This window comes from Varanus komodoensis, unplaced genomic scaffold, assembly GCF_004798865.1.
Source record: "Varanus komodoensis strain SLA01 unplaced genomic scaffold, ASM479886v1 scaffold1, whole genome shotgun sequence".
Lineage (NCBI taxonomy): Eukaryota > Metazoa > Chordata > Lepidosauria > Squamata > Varanidae > Varanus > Varanus komodoensis.
The window spans coordinates 86598869-86611777 of record NW_025335268.1 but is presented as its reverse complement, the minus strand read 5'-3'; the positions used below and the strand labels follow the sequence as shown (position 1 = coordinate 86611777).

Here is a 12909-nt window from a genome sequence, read left to right as displayed (position 1 = left end):
TTCCTTATGTCCTACACTATCCATGCCCAAACTCCATAATTGTTGAATCCACCCAAGGTCGACTGCATAGGTGGGTCCTTTCTACAGTACACCATGGGTACAAAATTTAATTTGAGACCTTGCCTTCTCTTTGATTGGTCCACATTACTCCTCCCTCTCTATTCCTAATGAAGAAAGTCACCAGCTTACTAGCAAAAGGTGCGATCTAACCAGTAGACCTATCTGAAGCTAGGTATGGTTTCTATTTGTGGTACTTAACAGTTCTTAAAAAAGATGGCGATCAGCAGCCAGTTTTGGACCTGTGGGGAGTAAACCTTTTCATTCCAGCCAAAAAGTTCCAAATGGCTTTCCTGAAAGCATTATGCCACTATTAGGAAAAGGGGACTGGTTTGTGTCTGTTGATTTAAAGGATGCTTACTTTCATATTAGCATCCATCCCAACTACACTCACTTCCCACGTTTCCAGATTGGTACTGATGCTTACAAGTTCAAAGTGCTACCGTTCAGTCTCTCTACGAGACTGAGAGTATTTACCAAATACATGGCTACTGTATGTGCAAATTTGCAACTGCAGGGGATGTACATTTACCCCTATTTAGATGACTGGCTGCTGGTGGCTGACACTAAACAGGACTTATTGTGGTCAATTGAAATCACCTCTACTATTCTCAACCACTTGGGTCTGTGCATTAATATTGAAAAATCCATTCTTGCTCCTTTGCAGACCATTCTATACATTGGAGCAATCCTTGATTCTGTGTAGGCTTGAGCATATCTACCCCGAGACCTGACCAGCTTCCGATCTTTTCACCAACTTGAGGTCTCCTGCTCAAAATAATCCAGCAGCTGCTAGGGCACATGGCATCAACCGTTACCATGGTTCGCTATGCCAGCTCTGGTTCATGAAAGTGTTCTATCCCAAGTGAGGTTCACCAAGAAAGACAATGTGTCTGCTCCTGCATATAAGGGCAAACCTAGCCTGGTGGATGTATGAATCACATCTGCCGGAGGGACTTTTTTTCCTACCATTGGAACCGACAGCCATGACTGATGTATTCTTCACTGGCTGGGGTGCCCACTCTGATCTTTACCAGACACAAGGAACATGGTCCAGACCCCAAAAAGGCTCTATAAAAATCATTTGGAGCTCCCAGCTGTCTACAAGGGACTTCTAATGTTTCAGAACAGACATGTACAAATAGTCTTGGACAATACCACCGCTGTATTTTACCTTAACAAGCAGGGTGGGACAAAATTGACTGTTCTGACATGACTGATCCTGCAAATTTGGGACTGGTGTATCCAACACATCACCCTGGTAGCGATCCACATGGCAGGGATATACAATGTGACTGCAGACACACTCAGCTACACTCCAGTCCAAACTCACAAATGGGAGTTTAACCCAAGCATTCGCAACAACATATTTGCTGCATGGGGCACCCCACCTACAGACCTCTTTGCCACAGAGGAGAATACCACATGCAGCATCTACTGTCCCAGAGTGGGGATAGGCAAGAACTTGATCAGAGATGCCTTCCTTGTTCTATGGACGGGAACCCCTTTCTATGCATTCCCTCCATTTCCCCCTCATCAAGAGGACCAGAACAAAAATGAATGAGCACATTCAGGCCAACCTAATAACACCAAGATGGCCCAGGCAGCCTTGGTTCCCATCCCTACTCCAGCTTTCCAACTGCAATTTCCAATACCTACCATCCACTCTGGACTTAGTGTCCCAAGCTCAAGGGAAAATATTACACCTGGACATTCAAAGGCTTTGTCTGACAGCATAGCTAATTTCTTAATGAGCATGGCTACCTCCTCAAACCCATCCAATAACAAGTTCCCATGCCTATCCAAAACTCCAGGGCAAGCTAACTTTGCACACTGTGAATAGGTCCTCCATACTTGATCTTTTGATCCATCCATCCTTCTCCTTCCATATCAACCAGGAAACAGTGCTTTCAGCATTCTACCCATCACCATCTACAAACATTGAAAGGGTTCTACAGACACTTGATGTTCATCACACACTAGCCTTCTATCAGTCCTGAACCAAGTCAGTTTGTAAGTGAAATTACTGTTCATAAAGTATGTGGGTCACTTTAAAGGAGAATAGGTCAGGCCCCAGCATTTTGCACACTGGATCACAGAGACAATTAAATTAGCATACCAGCTAGTGAACTTGGACTTGCCAGATCTCCTTAGGGCTCATTCCACGAGAGCAGTGTCAACATCGATGGCCCTCCATGCAGGGCTACTGCTGGACACTTTGTGTAGAGGGACATGGTCAACATCATCCTTGTTCGTCCACCACTATTGGCTCAATGTGAGAGCCAGACAGGACTGTTCTTTCGGTTGGGCTGTGTTGTTCTCTATTCTTCTGTAACAACACCTCTCACCTCCTTTAATGGTATGTTTGCTAGTCACCCATATGTCTGATGCACAGAGACCACGATGAAGAACGGCAGGTTGCATACCTGTAACTGTTGTTCCTTGAGTGGTCATCTGTGTATTCACACAACCCACCCGCCAGCCCCACATCAGTGTCGGTGGGGAGAGAGAGAGATTATATATATATATATATATATATATATATATATATATATATGAATATTCCTTTCATTTTACCTAGAGTTTATATAGCAATAGTACACTTGTGGACATACACAAAGGGCAAATGATGGCCTCCAATTGAACTAAGATGGTGACAGGAGCCCACCTATTTATATAACGGGGAAGGGGAAGTGGGGCTCCTGCCAAAAATTCTAGGCTTAGCTAGAGGATTCTTTCCAAACGTGGCACTGTGCAGTTGCAGCACTCATATGAATGAATGCACAGATTACCACTTGAAGAACAACAGTTACAGGTATGCCGTCTGCCTATGTGACACAAGACATCTATGTTCAGTATCTTTCATGTTAGTGAAAAGCACAGGGGGAGGGGGAATGAAAGCTGCAGTATCGGGAGGCTGAATTAACTTTTTAAATGTTGTTTAACTTGTTTTTAATGTTTGTATTTTACATTGTATTTTATGTGTTATTGTAAACTGCCCAGAAAGCTCCAGCTGTTGGGTAGAATGGAAATTGGATATATATATAAAAATCCACCCCTTATGTTTTCCTAATTTTAATTTCATTTGGAGCTGTTGTTTGCTCATGAATCCCAACAGCAGCATGAAAGATTTTAGGCTGAGGAAATGGCATAGGACCAAATGATTAAAGCCCTTCTTCCTCCATGGTCCTGCTCCCATCCTAATCCAGTCACCCATACACACAGAAATCTTGTCCCTGCCACCTTTTAAGTCTAGTTGTGTTTTGGCTGAAACATTCAGTATGCTTGCAGTTCTAAAGTATTTGATAACTCCATATTTGTGGTGGGGGTAGGGGGTAGGTTGGACAATGCTGAAGAGATCCTTTAAACTAAAGAACATAAATTTTCTTCAATTATTCCAATGGCATTTGTTTGGTAATAGAAGAGGTTTACATGCAAGAAGATAGGAGTAGTTTTTACTTCACTGTCACTCTACTCTTTTTAGTGCAGAGCTGCCATATGGCAATATTATCATAGGAATGATCTGTTAATTTATAGCAAGAATTTGGGCTGAATCATATTGCAGTAGATGAAACAGCTTTTTATTGAAGCATTTATCCCCTTCCCCAGCTAACAATAAAGAGGAATAAACAAGGCAGAAATTCTCAAAACAATACCAACAGCTGCTGCTGTCCATTCTGTTGTCTTTATTTTCTCATACATTCTGGCTGTTCTAGAGACACTTTGGAGCATGTGTGTGTGACCCATTCTTTTTCTGTAAATTTATGAATTCTTGGCATTCAACAAAATGAAAATTTCAGCACTCAGTTTACCAGTAAATATTTTGAAAGGGTTCTTGAGTACAGGGTGGTAGATTGGAGCCTTTCATGTTTCTGTTTTCTATATAATGGAAATAATTTTCATCTTTTACTCTGAAATCTGAATTTGCAGCCAGAAGGTAATATTTTGAAAATTCATCACTTTTATATTAATTTAGAGGGTTTCCTAAGTTACCGTAGTTACTTTTATTTATTTAGTACAAAATCTGTAATCTCAATGTAGTAATTACATACTAGTATAGATTCCATAATGTTCATCTGATCTTCTATTGTCACTCTTACATATGAATGAAACAACTTCATATGTTGAGATCAGTGGGCAAGTTCATACAAGCTTGACCACTTGGCATACATCTGAAGGCAGCTTTGGTCTGCTTCGGTCACATAGGTCATAACAAGCCTTAATAGTGTGCATAAATCCCGCTGATTTAAATGAAACTTTAAATGTAACCAGTTTTCATTGATTTATTCCCAATATATTTATTTTATATTCTGCTTGCAATCGTCTATTAAAACAATGCCCATACATTCAGCTAAGTTTGTATATCATTAGATAAACCTATAACCAATCTTTCTAAAGATAGTAGGCACATTTCCAATACACTATTTGTAGTATAAATATTAGATGTTTTCTTCCTTTTTGGGGGCAGCATTTAGCATCAGAAAAAGCCTACAAGTCACAGATTACTACTTTAGGTAAGTCTCTTGTGAAAATGGAAGAGGAACTCCACAAAGTCCAACTGGAGAAAGTTTCTGTACTCTCAGATCTAGCATCTGTTCGAGAACTGTGTATTAAATTGGATACTAGCAAAGATTTATTAACCAGACAACTAAACAATACAACACAAGAAGTAGGACGGGTAAGTATAGTATAATATAGACATTGCATAGCATAAACAAGTATTAAAGGTAGAATACCAACATTATAATATGAATATTTGAACGAAACTCTCACAGTGTTATCAGGGCTTTTATATTTGGTACATTTGCTTTGATACATTTCAGAAAATAAGCTATTAAGTGATTGTTTCTGTGTGAAAATTCAGAATATATAAACAGTTTAAAATAAGGTGGAAGATAAGCCAAGAATCAGTGAGTGATTCTTCCATTGTAAAGCATTTTTAAATCACATTGATTACATTGGGAAATATCAGTATTCATATCCATTGCTAGCAGTCTAAACATACATACAGTGAAGCAAGCTATCTGTGAATCAACTTAAGTAATTAGACTTAAGCAATATCTTAAGTCTCATTACATTGTTATAACTTGAATAGCAAGACCTTAAGTAGCAGAGACAAACAACAGTGTGGTTTCTAAAGCTTTTGTCTAAACAAACTGGCCAGTTTTGGAATGCTTTTTTGTGAGTGAAGGAGGAGACTTATTTCACCTGTTATAATTCATTTTGTGTGAATTGTGCTAAGTATGCAACACACAATTCACCCCATCCCCTGAGTTTCTGTTGAAATAAATGTACAGAGAAAGTTGCCCAAAATACAATTTTAAAAAATCAGCCAAGATGGCTCATTCCTGAATAAAGATTGTGTCTGGCTGATTACTAAAAGAGAAATGCTGGACAAATGTAATGTGCACTTTCGTTTTAAATTACATATCTCTAGGAACACAAATTCTGTATAAGCAGAACCTGCTCTCTTTTCTATGAGTTGGAATGCCCTATGTGCAGAATAAGATTTCTCGTTCAATATTGGAACAATATTCAATATAGAAGGAATGCAGGAAGGATGTAAGAATCAGTCTGGATCAAACCAAGGATCCATCTGTGTTCTGTTCACACAGTGACCAACAGGATCCCACAAGCAGAACATGAGCGCAATAGCACTCTTCTGCCAATGTTCCCCAGCAACAGGTGTGCATAGGTATACTGCTTCTGATACTGAAAGTGCCATATAGCCACCAGGACTAGTAAACATGGATAACTTTATTGTCCACAAAATTGTCCAGTACCTTTTTAAAGCCATCCAAACTGGTGACCATTGCTTCCTCTTGTGGAAGTGAATTCTGTAGTTTATGAGCTATGTCGCATAGCAGGGGTGTGTGAAGAATCCTTCCAAGGATGAGAGTCCATTGGATTCCCTGGGCTCAGCTTCCTGGACTCTGGTCCACTTTACAGCAGCCCAGAGTCCAGGTTCCTGGTGAGCACACCCGGTGTTTGCAGGGCACTCATCAGGAACACAGCCTTGTCATGACCGCTAGCAATGCCTCTCTTAAGTGCCAGGATCAGCTGCTGTTGATGTGCTGCAACTGATGCTGAAGAAAGCTGATCACAAGGGGCTTGTCGGAAAAGCAGTCATCTGTGACTGCTGTCCATCTTCCGTGCCAGCTGTGGATGTCTTTTGGGCTGCTGCAGCTGACATAGGAAAAGGTTGCCCGTTGTGCACCCAGGGGCCCACAAGTGTTCACAGATTTCTTGGCTTGGTATGCTTTGGAAGACTGAGCCAAGTGCAAGAGGAAGCCCACAAATGCTTGGATGTGCAAATTTTGATAGGGTTCATCCCAACCTATAAAGTAGATCCTTTTTATCCTTCTTGAATCTCCCAACTTCATGGGATGACCATGAGTAGAGTAGTCTCTGCTTGCATGGAGTCTTGTCTTGTGAAGTGGATTTTCTGAGGAGCTTCAGTTCATTTCTTCTAACATTTAACAGAACAATGTCATTATTTAATACCCTATATTGGAAAAGATAAGTTGGCACAAAGTGAAGTAACTAAGAACCATTTAATAGTTAAACTATATGCTATGTTATATATGTAGTGTGTAGATTATCTTTTCTTGAAATTCAAATAAGCCTAAAGGACTTCCATCCAGATCAAGACCAATACTTCTATGTAGGGAAAGTTTAAATCTCACCCAGCTTCTTTGCTCCCTAAATTTGCACCCTCAATTTATATAGGGACTAAAAAGAGGAAAAAACTTCAATTGGCACCAAACTCTCAGCATAAGAAATAAAAGGGAATTAAAAGTGCTTCACTTTGAATGAACCATTCCCTATGTGCTTACTGTGATCTGTTAAGTTAGATTTTTCTCATGTCATTTGAGAGCAATATTATAGATGTTCTTGACAAAGTGGAAGATAACAATCCTTAATGGGTAGATAAGAAACAGTTGAACATTTGACATCTGGACAGATGGTATGGGCAAGAAGAGGGATGATGCCATTTAGTTTATAATTTAAAATGATATCCATCACCTTCTGATATATTGTTAGAGAAAATTAATCTTCTGGCTTTCAGTTACAGAATGAATGGGAATCTTCTCATTCAGAAATAGAACTCCTCAGAAAACAACTCAATAATGAAAGAATCTCAATAAAAAACCTGGAAACACTGTTAGCATCCAACCGAGAAAAGGAATTTCAATCTCAAATGATAAACCAAGAAAAGGATTCGGAAATCCATCTTCTTAAAGAGCAACTGGCTTTTGCTGAGAACAAAATGTGAGTTGTATAACTGGAAGAAATAGCACGAGATTATGAAGTCTGAAATTACTGCATTGATTTTTTTGTACTCTGCCCATTGTACACAATTCACAAAATGTGAGGGATTCCAATGAGATAAAGGAAAAAGTTATAGGCAGCTAATTGAGAATCGCATGAAATGCAGAAAGAACATTGGAATTATTGAGTGGAGAAAAGAGAATGCAAGTTAAAAATGCTTTCTCCCAGACCCAAGTTGTGCAAAAATGGCTGATTCCACACAGTGGTGTAAGGAAGTCATCTCACAATAAACTTATCTCCCTCAATCACCCAGAAAAAGTGGCTGTAACAAAACTTTAATATTCTATTCATCCATGACTCTTCCTTACCAGTTTGTCCCTGTTGTTTTTTAATCCAGGAACATGCAAACTTTTATCATCTCATATTCAAACTCCTACTATATCAAACTTTAACCTTTCTTACCTATAAAATTCTCAGTAATTCCTTCCATTTAAAAAACCATTTTATTTTCTTTCCCCTATCTTCTATATTTTTCATGGCCCTGCTGGCAAGAAAAAACAAAACCAGTCATCTTTTCCTCACAGCAAGAGTGCAATTTTACAGACCAGATCCAAAAAAGTGATGCCGCAGCACCAGACTGCAGGCTTCGGTTGCCCACTGAAGCTCATCAGTCAGTGATCAAAGGAAAGAAGTGACTGAGGTTTAGAGAACCAGGGCATCCCAGACTTTGAACTATGCCATGATAGATCAAGGAGACAAGAAGTCGAGTGCTGCATTAAAGAAAGCCCACAAAGCTTTGGCATTAGTGCTAAGAGCCTCCATTGTCCCCTCTTAAATAATAAAGATCTAAACTTCCTTATATAAGATCCTGGTGAAGCTCTCTAAATTCTTTGTGTTCTTAGCTGACGCTGTTCAGGATGCAGTGCTCCATCTGACCAAAGCACTATAATATAAATATTGCTTCCAGAGCAAATGTAGTCTCTATTCCCTTCACAGGAACATTCTTTATAGCAAACAAAGACAAAAAACAGGTCATAATTCCTAATCCAGAGGAGAAGACCTTTTACTAGAATGTAGAATCCTAAGTTGGAAGGGACAAAGGGCCATTGGGTGGAACCACCTGCTTAGTGCAGGACTCTGTACTAAGTTAAACTATCTCAGATGGCTGTCCAGTTATGTCTTAAATGCCTCTAGTGTGGGAGAGCCCACAATCTCCCTAGGTTCCATTGTCATACTGGTCTAACAGTCAGGAATTTTTTCCTGGTATCTAGCCAGAATCTGAATTTCTGTAACTTGAGCCAGTTAGTCCATGTCCTGCACTCTGGGATGATTGAGAAAAGATCCTGTCCTTCCTCTTTGTGAGATCTTTCAAATACTTGTAGAGTGCTATCACAACTCTCCTCAGTCTTCTCATCTCAAGGCTAAACATACCCAGTTTTTTCAATCTCTCCTCATAGGGCTTTGTTTCCAGTCACTGGATCATCCTTGTTGCCCTTCTCTGAACCCTTTCCAGCTTGTATGCATCTTAAACTGCAATGCCCAGAACTAGACACAGTACACCAGATGCGGCCCAACCAGTGCTGTGTAAAGGGGAAATAGTACTTCACATGATTTCTTAGATACATAGCGTACAGTGGTACCTTGGCTCACGAACTTAATCCATTCCATGACTCTGGTCACGACCCAAATTGGTCATGAACCAAGTCAAATTTCCCCATAAATTTCAATGTAAATAAGGTTAATCCGTTCTGTAAATATTTTTTTTAATCACAGGGAAGATGGGCATGATTGTGGGCATGCTCGTGGGGGGGGGGCGAGATACCATATCCCCCTCAGTCTTCTCTTCTCAAGGCTGAACATGCCCACTTCTCTCAGTCTCTCAACCTTTAGGAGAGAACATGCTCAGTTCTCTTATGGCTCCTTAAACCTTTAAGGGTTTCCACATACTTAACCAGGTCAGCAGCCACTTTAGCAGCTTTAAGCACACTCTTAGTGGAAATTTTCAGGGCTGCAACTTGGGCAAATCTGCATTCTTCCACCAGACATAAAGCTAACATATATATCTTGGCAGATGCTTCATTTAAGGAGAGTTCTACAGCAGGTACTTATGCCATAATAGTTTATGGACAGTTCATTCCTAGCTTAATTGAATGTTAGTTTTAGCACAGCATTCCAAAATGGATATTTCATCCTCTGAATCTCAACTGGATGAAGTGTGGTTAGAATGCTCAGTGGAATTACCATGATCAACACGGTGTGAAATAAATTATATGGCTGGTGAGAACCAGTCCATCTCTGATTTGGGGAAGATGTGGAATGGGGAGGGGTGTCAATCAGCCAGGTGGTTTTATCCTAGATCAGTGGTGGCGAACCTATGGCACGTGTGCCACAGCAGGCATGCAGAGCCCTCTTTGTTGACACACAAGCCAAGTCACTCCAGCATCACCCCAGCAGCCGAGCATCAGATAACAGCGCATTTAGGGGCCGTGCACATGCTCAGAAAGGAGTAGCAGTGCCAGGCAATGACATCACGAGCTGCGACTCATTAGCCGCAACTTGTCTGAGCTTTCACATGGCCGGTCAGTGTGCTGCCATATATATATATTTGCTTGGACTGTGAGTTTTAATACATTCATTTTTATTAACACAAGATTTTAACTTTGAGTTTTCTTATGAAAATGAAATTTAATATCTAAGATTTAGCAAAGAGATGTTCTAATCAATGTTGTGCTGTCCCCCTGGCATATTTGAATCTGCAACATCATATTCAGGTTTTATTGCAGTGTTGGCACTTTGCGATAAATAAGTGGGTTTTGGGTTGCAGTTTGGGCACCCAGGAGTGTGGGACCAACTGAATACTCAAAAGTTTAGTCACATGGTCCCTACTTTTCTTGGGCAATAGATGGAAATAACCAATTGTGGGACGCAATCCATGTGCAAACCTAGAAGGAACCTTCTCAGTTTGTTCAGTTCTTTACCCTTTACTCAGGGGAGATGGGAGTGGACAGTAATTTGCGTACAAGAGGAAATCTGACTAGTACATGAGCACAGATGGCATTACAAACAAGATGTTCAAATTTTTATAGATTCATTCATACAAAGTTGTGGATGCATTTCCGTTCTCTGTAACTTGGAAGTGTAAGAAATTATGGAGCTCAAGTCCTTGTTTGTTTGTTTGTCAGTTGTTTATCCAGTTTCTTATTTATATTGAATACACTGATAACTGTGTTTGATAAATTTATACAGTGGTTTATTTTATTAAATTTAACTAGTTAGTTCCTTTCAGTTCAAATTATAATTGTCTTTTACAGTGCTATCTACAGTCGAGATTTTTCGCAGCTCAAAAATACAATAACTCAACTGGAATCTGAGTTAGATATCACAAAAAGACAGTTGGGCACGGAACGCTTTGAAAGGCAAGTGTGTGATGATATTTTTAACTTTTTAAATTTCTTCTTTCTAATTGAATAGTATGCAGCTACACTGCAGAGAAAGATGCTGAGCTATATGGTTAAAACATTGTATATTTAATGGAATTTAGGCAGCAATCCAAAACATACTAGGAAGTAAATTTTACTGCTTTATGACTTACTTCTGAATAAAGATGCATAGGATTTTGCTCTATAGTTGTGAAATTGCCTCCAGGTTTAGAGGCTGCTTCTGTAAGTCAGTGTATCTTCAGCACATAGGTTAGCTTGTGTGCCTTGTGGGCTTCTGTGTGTTTTCTTAATAGAGACAGGATCTTAACTCAGTCTCTAGTCCATCCATAAGTGTAATAGAACTCACATCCATAGAATAGGACTTTCTCACCACTTCTTTCCCTCTGTGAATTTGCTCCTGGGGATTCGGCAACCTTGGGAATTGTGTGAGATTATTATGTTCTACTGCCTTCCTGGAAGGACCAGCCCTGCAGTAGATATGATCTCAGAAAAAAAAAGAGGACCCTATTACTGATCCTCAGACTTAGGAAGTTCAAGCAGAGCTGACAGATAATTAACACACCTTCAATCACCTCTTGACAAAGCCATAAGTTCAGTGGAACCAGTTTGCTTTTACTACTTCTATCCACTCCTATTCTAGACCAGTCAGGAGCAGCAGTAGTGGAGCCCAAAGTCAAGGCATAATTCTGATAGCATAAGGTTTCCAATCCATGACAATGGCTCATGAGAAAGGAGCCAGAGTCCTGATGATATACCAAGAGGGAATGGGGAACTTTGCAGAACCAGCAAAGGTATAGATGGAGGAAGTTGGTTGTATATACCCCATCTTTTAGTAACTAAAGCAGCCAGAGATCCAGTTGGGATTTCTGCATCTGTCTGTTTCAGACCAAGAGTTCAAACTATTTGACTGGAACCTTGTTCCTTTAAAGAAAGAAAGAGAAAAGAAAAAAAATATTTTGAGCTTATCATAGATTCAGATCTATGGACAGGTGACATACTGTCCCACTCATATACCAAAATTCAAATAAGCTTGCTTATTTTTAATTTTATATCATTGCATAATGCCTCCTTTATTCTGGTACTTTGCTAGTAGTATAGGTTCTGTTCTGTCGAATTAAAAGATTTGTAATCGCATCACTCATCTTAAACAAATTCATCCTAGATTTCAGTGTTTCTGCATTTGCACATAGCAGCCTACAGGTCTCTGCCACTAAGAACAAGCCACCCAACATCAAGGATTACAAATACTGTTTTGTCCATACTGAAATATTGTCAGAATGAAACATTTCATTCTCTCCTATGTAACTCAATGGCTGCCATTCATTCATATATGAAAAATGAAAGGCATGCATTCAGGGCTGCCATGGGGATAAGGGTAAAAATGCTTCTGCCTGTGGTGGATGATCTTTTGCAGACAACAACAGTGACATTCAAGCTAACTCTGGTTAATACTGCACAGAAGAAAGATGTGGTAATCCATTGCTGAATTTTCTTACCTCAAAAACCCTATGATGAAACAGTCAAACATGAAACAAGTGATAATGCCAGAAGATGAGATCCCAGGGTTGTAAGGCACTTTATGAACTACAAGGGATGGGCAAAGGACAAATACAAGTAACACTTTCACTGATGATGCTACTAGACCAAACCCAAAAGGAAGTTAGGGGCCAACATGCAGAGAGGTGAAGGGAAAGGTCAATGCTGCATAACACATACAATTAGACATGGAACATGAGAAATATGAATCAAGGCAAACTGGAAATAATAAAGCAAGTAATTGAAGATTGCAGTACTTGGTGTGAGCAAACTAAAGTGGATTAGAATGGGACATTTCCGATCAGACAAACACAAAGTGTTTTATTCCAGAAATGAGAAATTCAGAGCAACTGAATGACTAATCCTGAGGCAAGATGTAGCACAGGCAGTAAGAGGCTATAATGCAAAATCCAACTGAAAAATATCAATCAGAATTAGTGGAAAACCTATCAATATAACTATTATTCAAGTTAACACTCCATCTACAGAAGCTGAAAAAGAAAAAATCAAAAACTTATATGGAGATATTAAAAAAGAAGGCACCAAAACAAGACATGCTGCTAATTCTAGGTGACTAGAATATATAACTAGGAAACCAAGCAGA

At 39.6% G+C, this 12909-nt stretch overlaps 1 protein-coding gene across 1 annotated transcript in view; it reads left to right on the top strand.

Annotated features, from left to right (window-relative positions):
* The window catches only part of TSGA10 (testis specific 10), a 52063-nt gene that overhangs the window by 32512 nt on the left and 6642 nt on the right, over positions 1-12909 (top strand). Inside the window, exons 16-18 of the mRNA XM_044433639.1 lie at positions 4526-4735; positions 7127-7329; positions 10641-10745. Coding sequence (XP_044289574.1) covers positions 4526-4735; positions 7127-7329; positions 10641-10745 — 518 coding nt within the window. The remainder of the gene's footprint in view (positions 1-4525; positions 4736-7126; positions 7330-10640; positions 10746-12909) is intronic.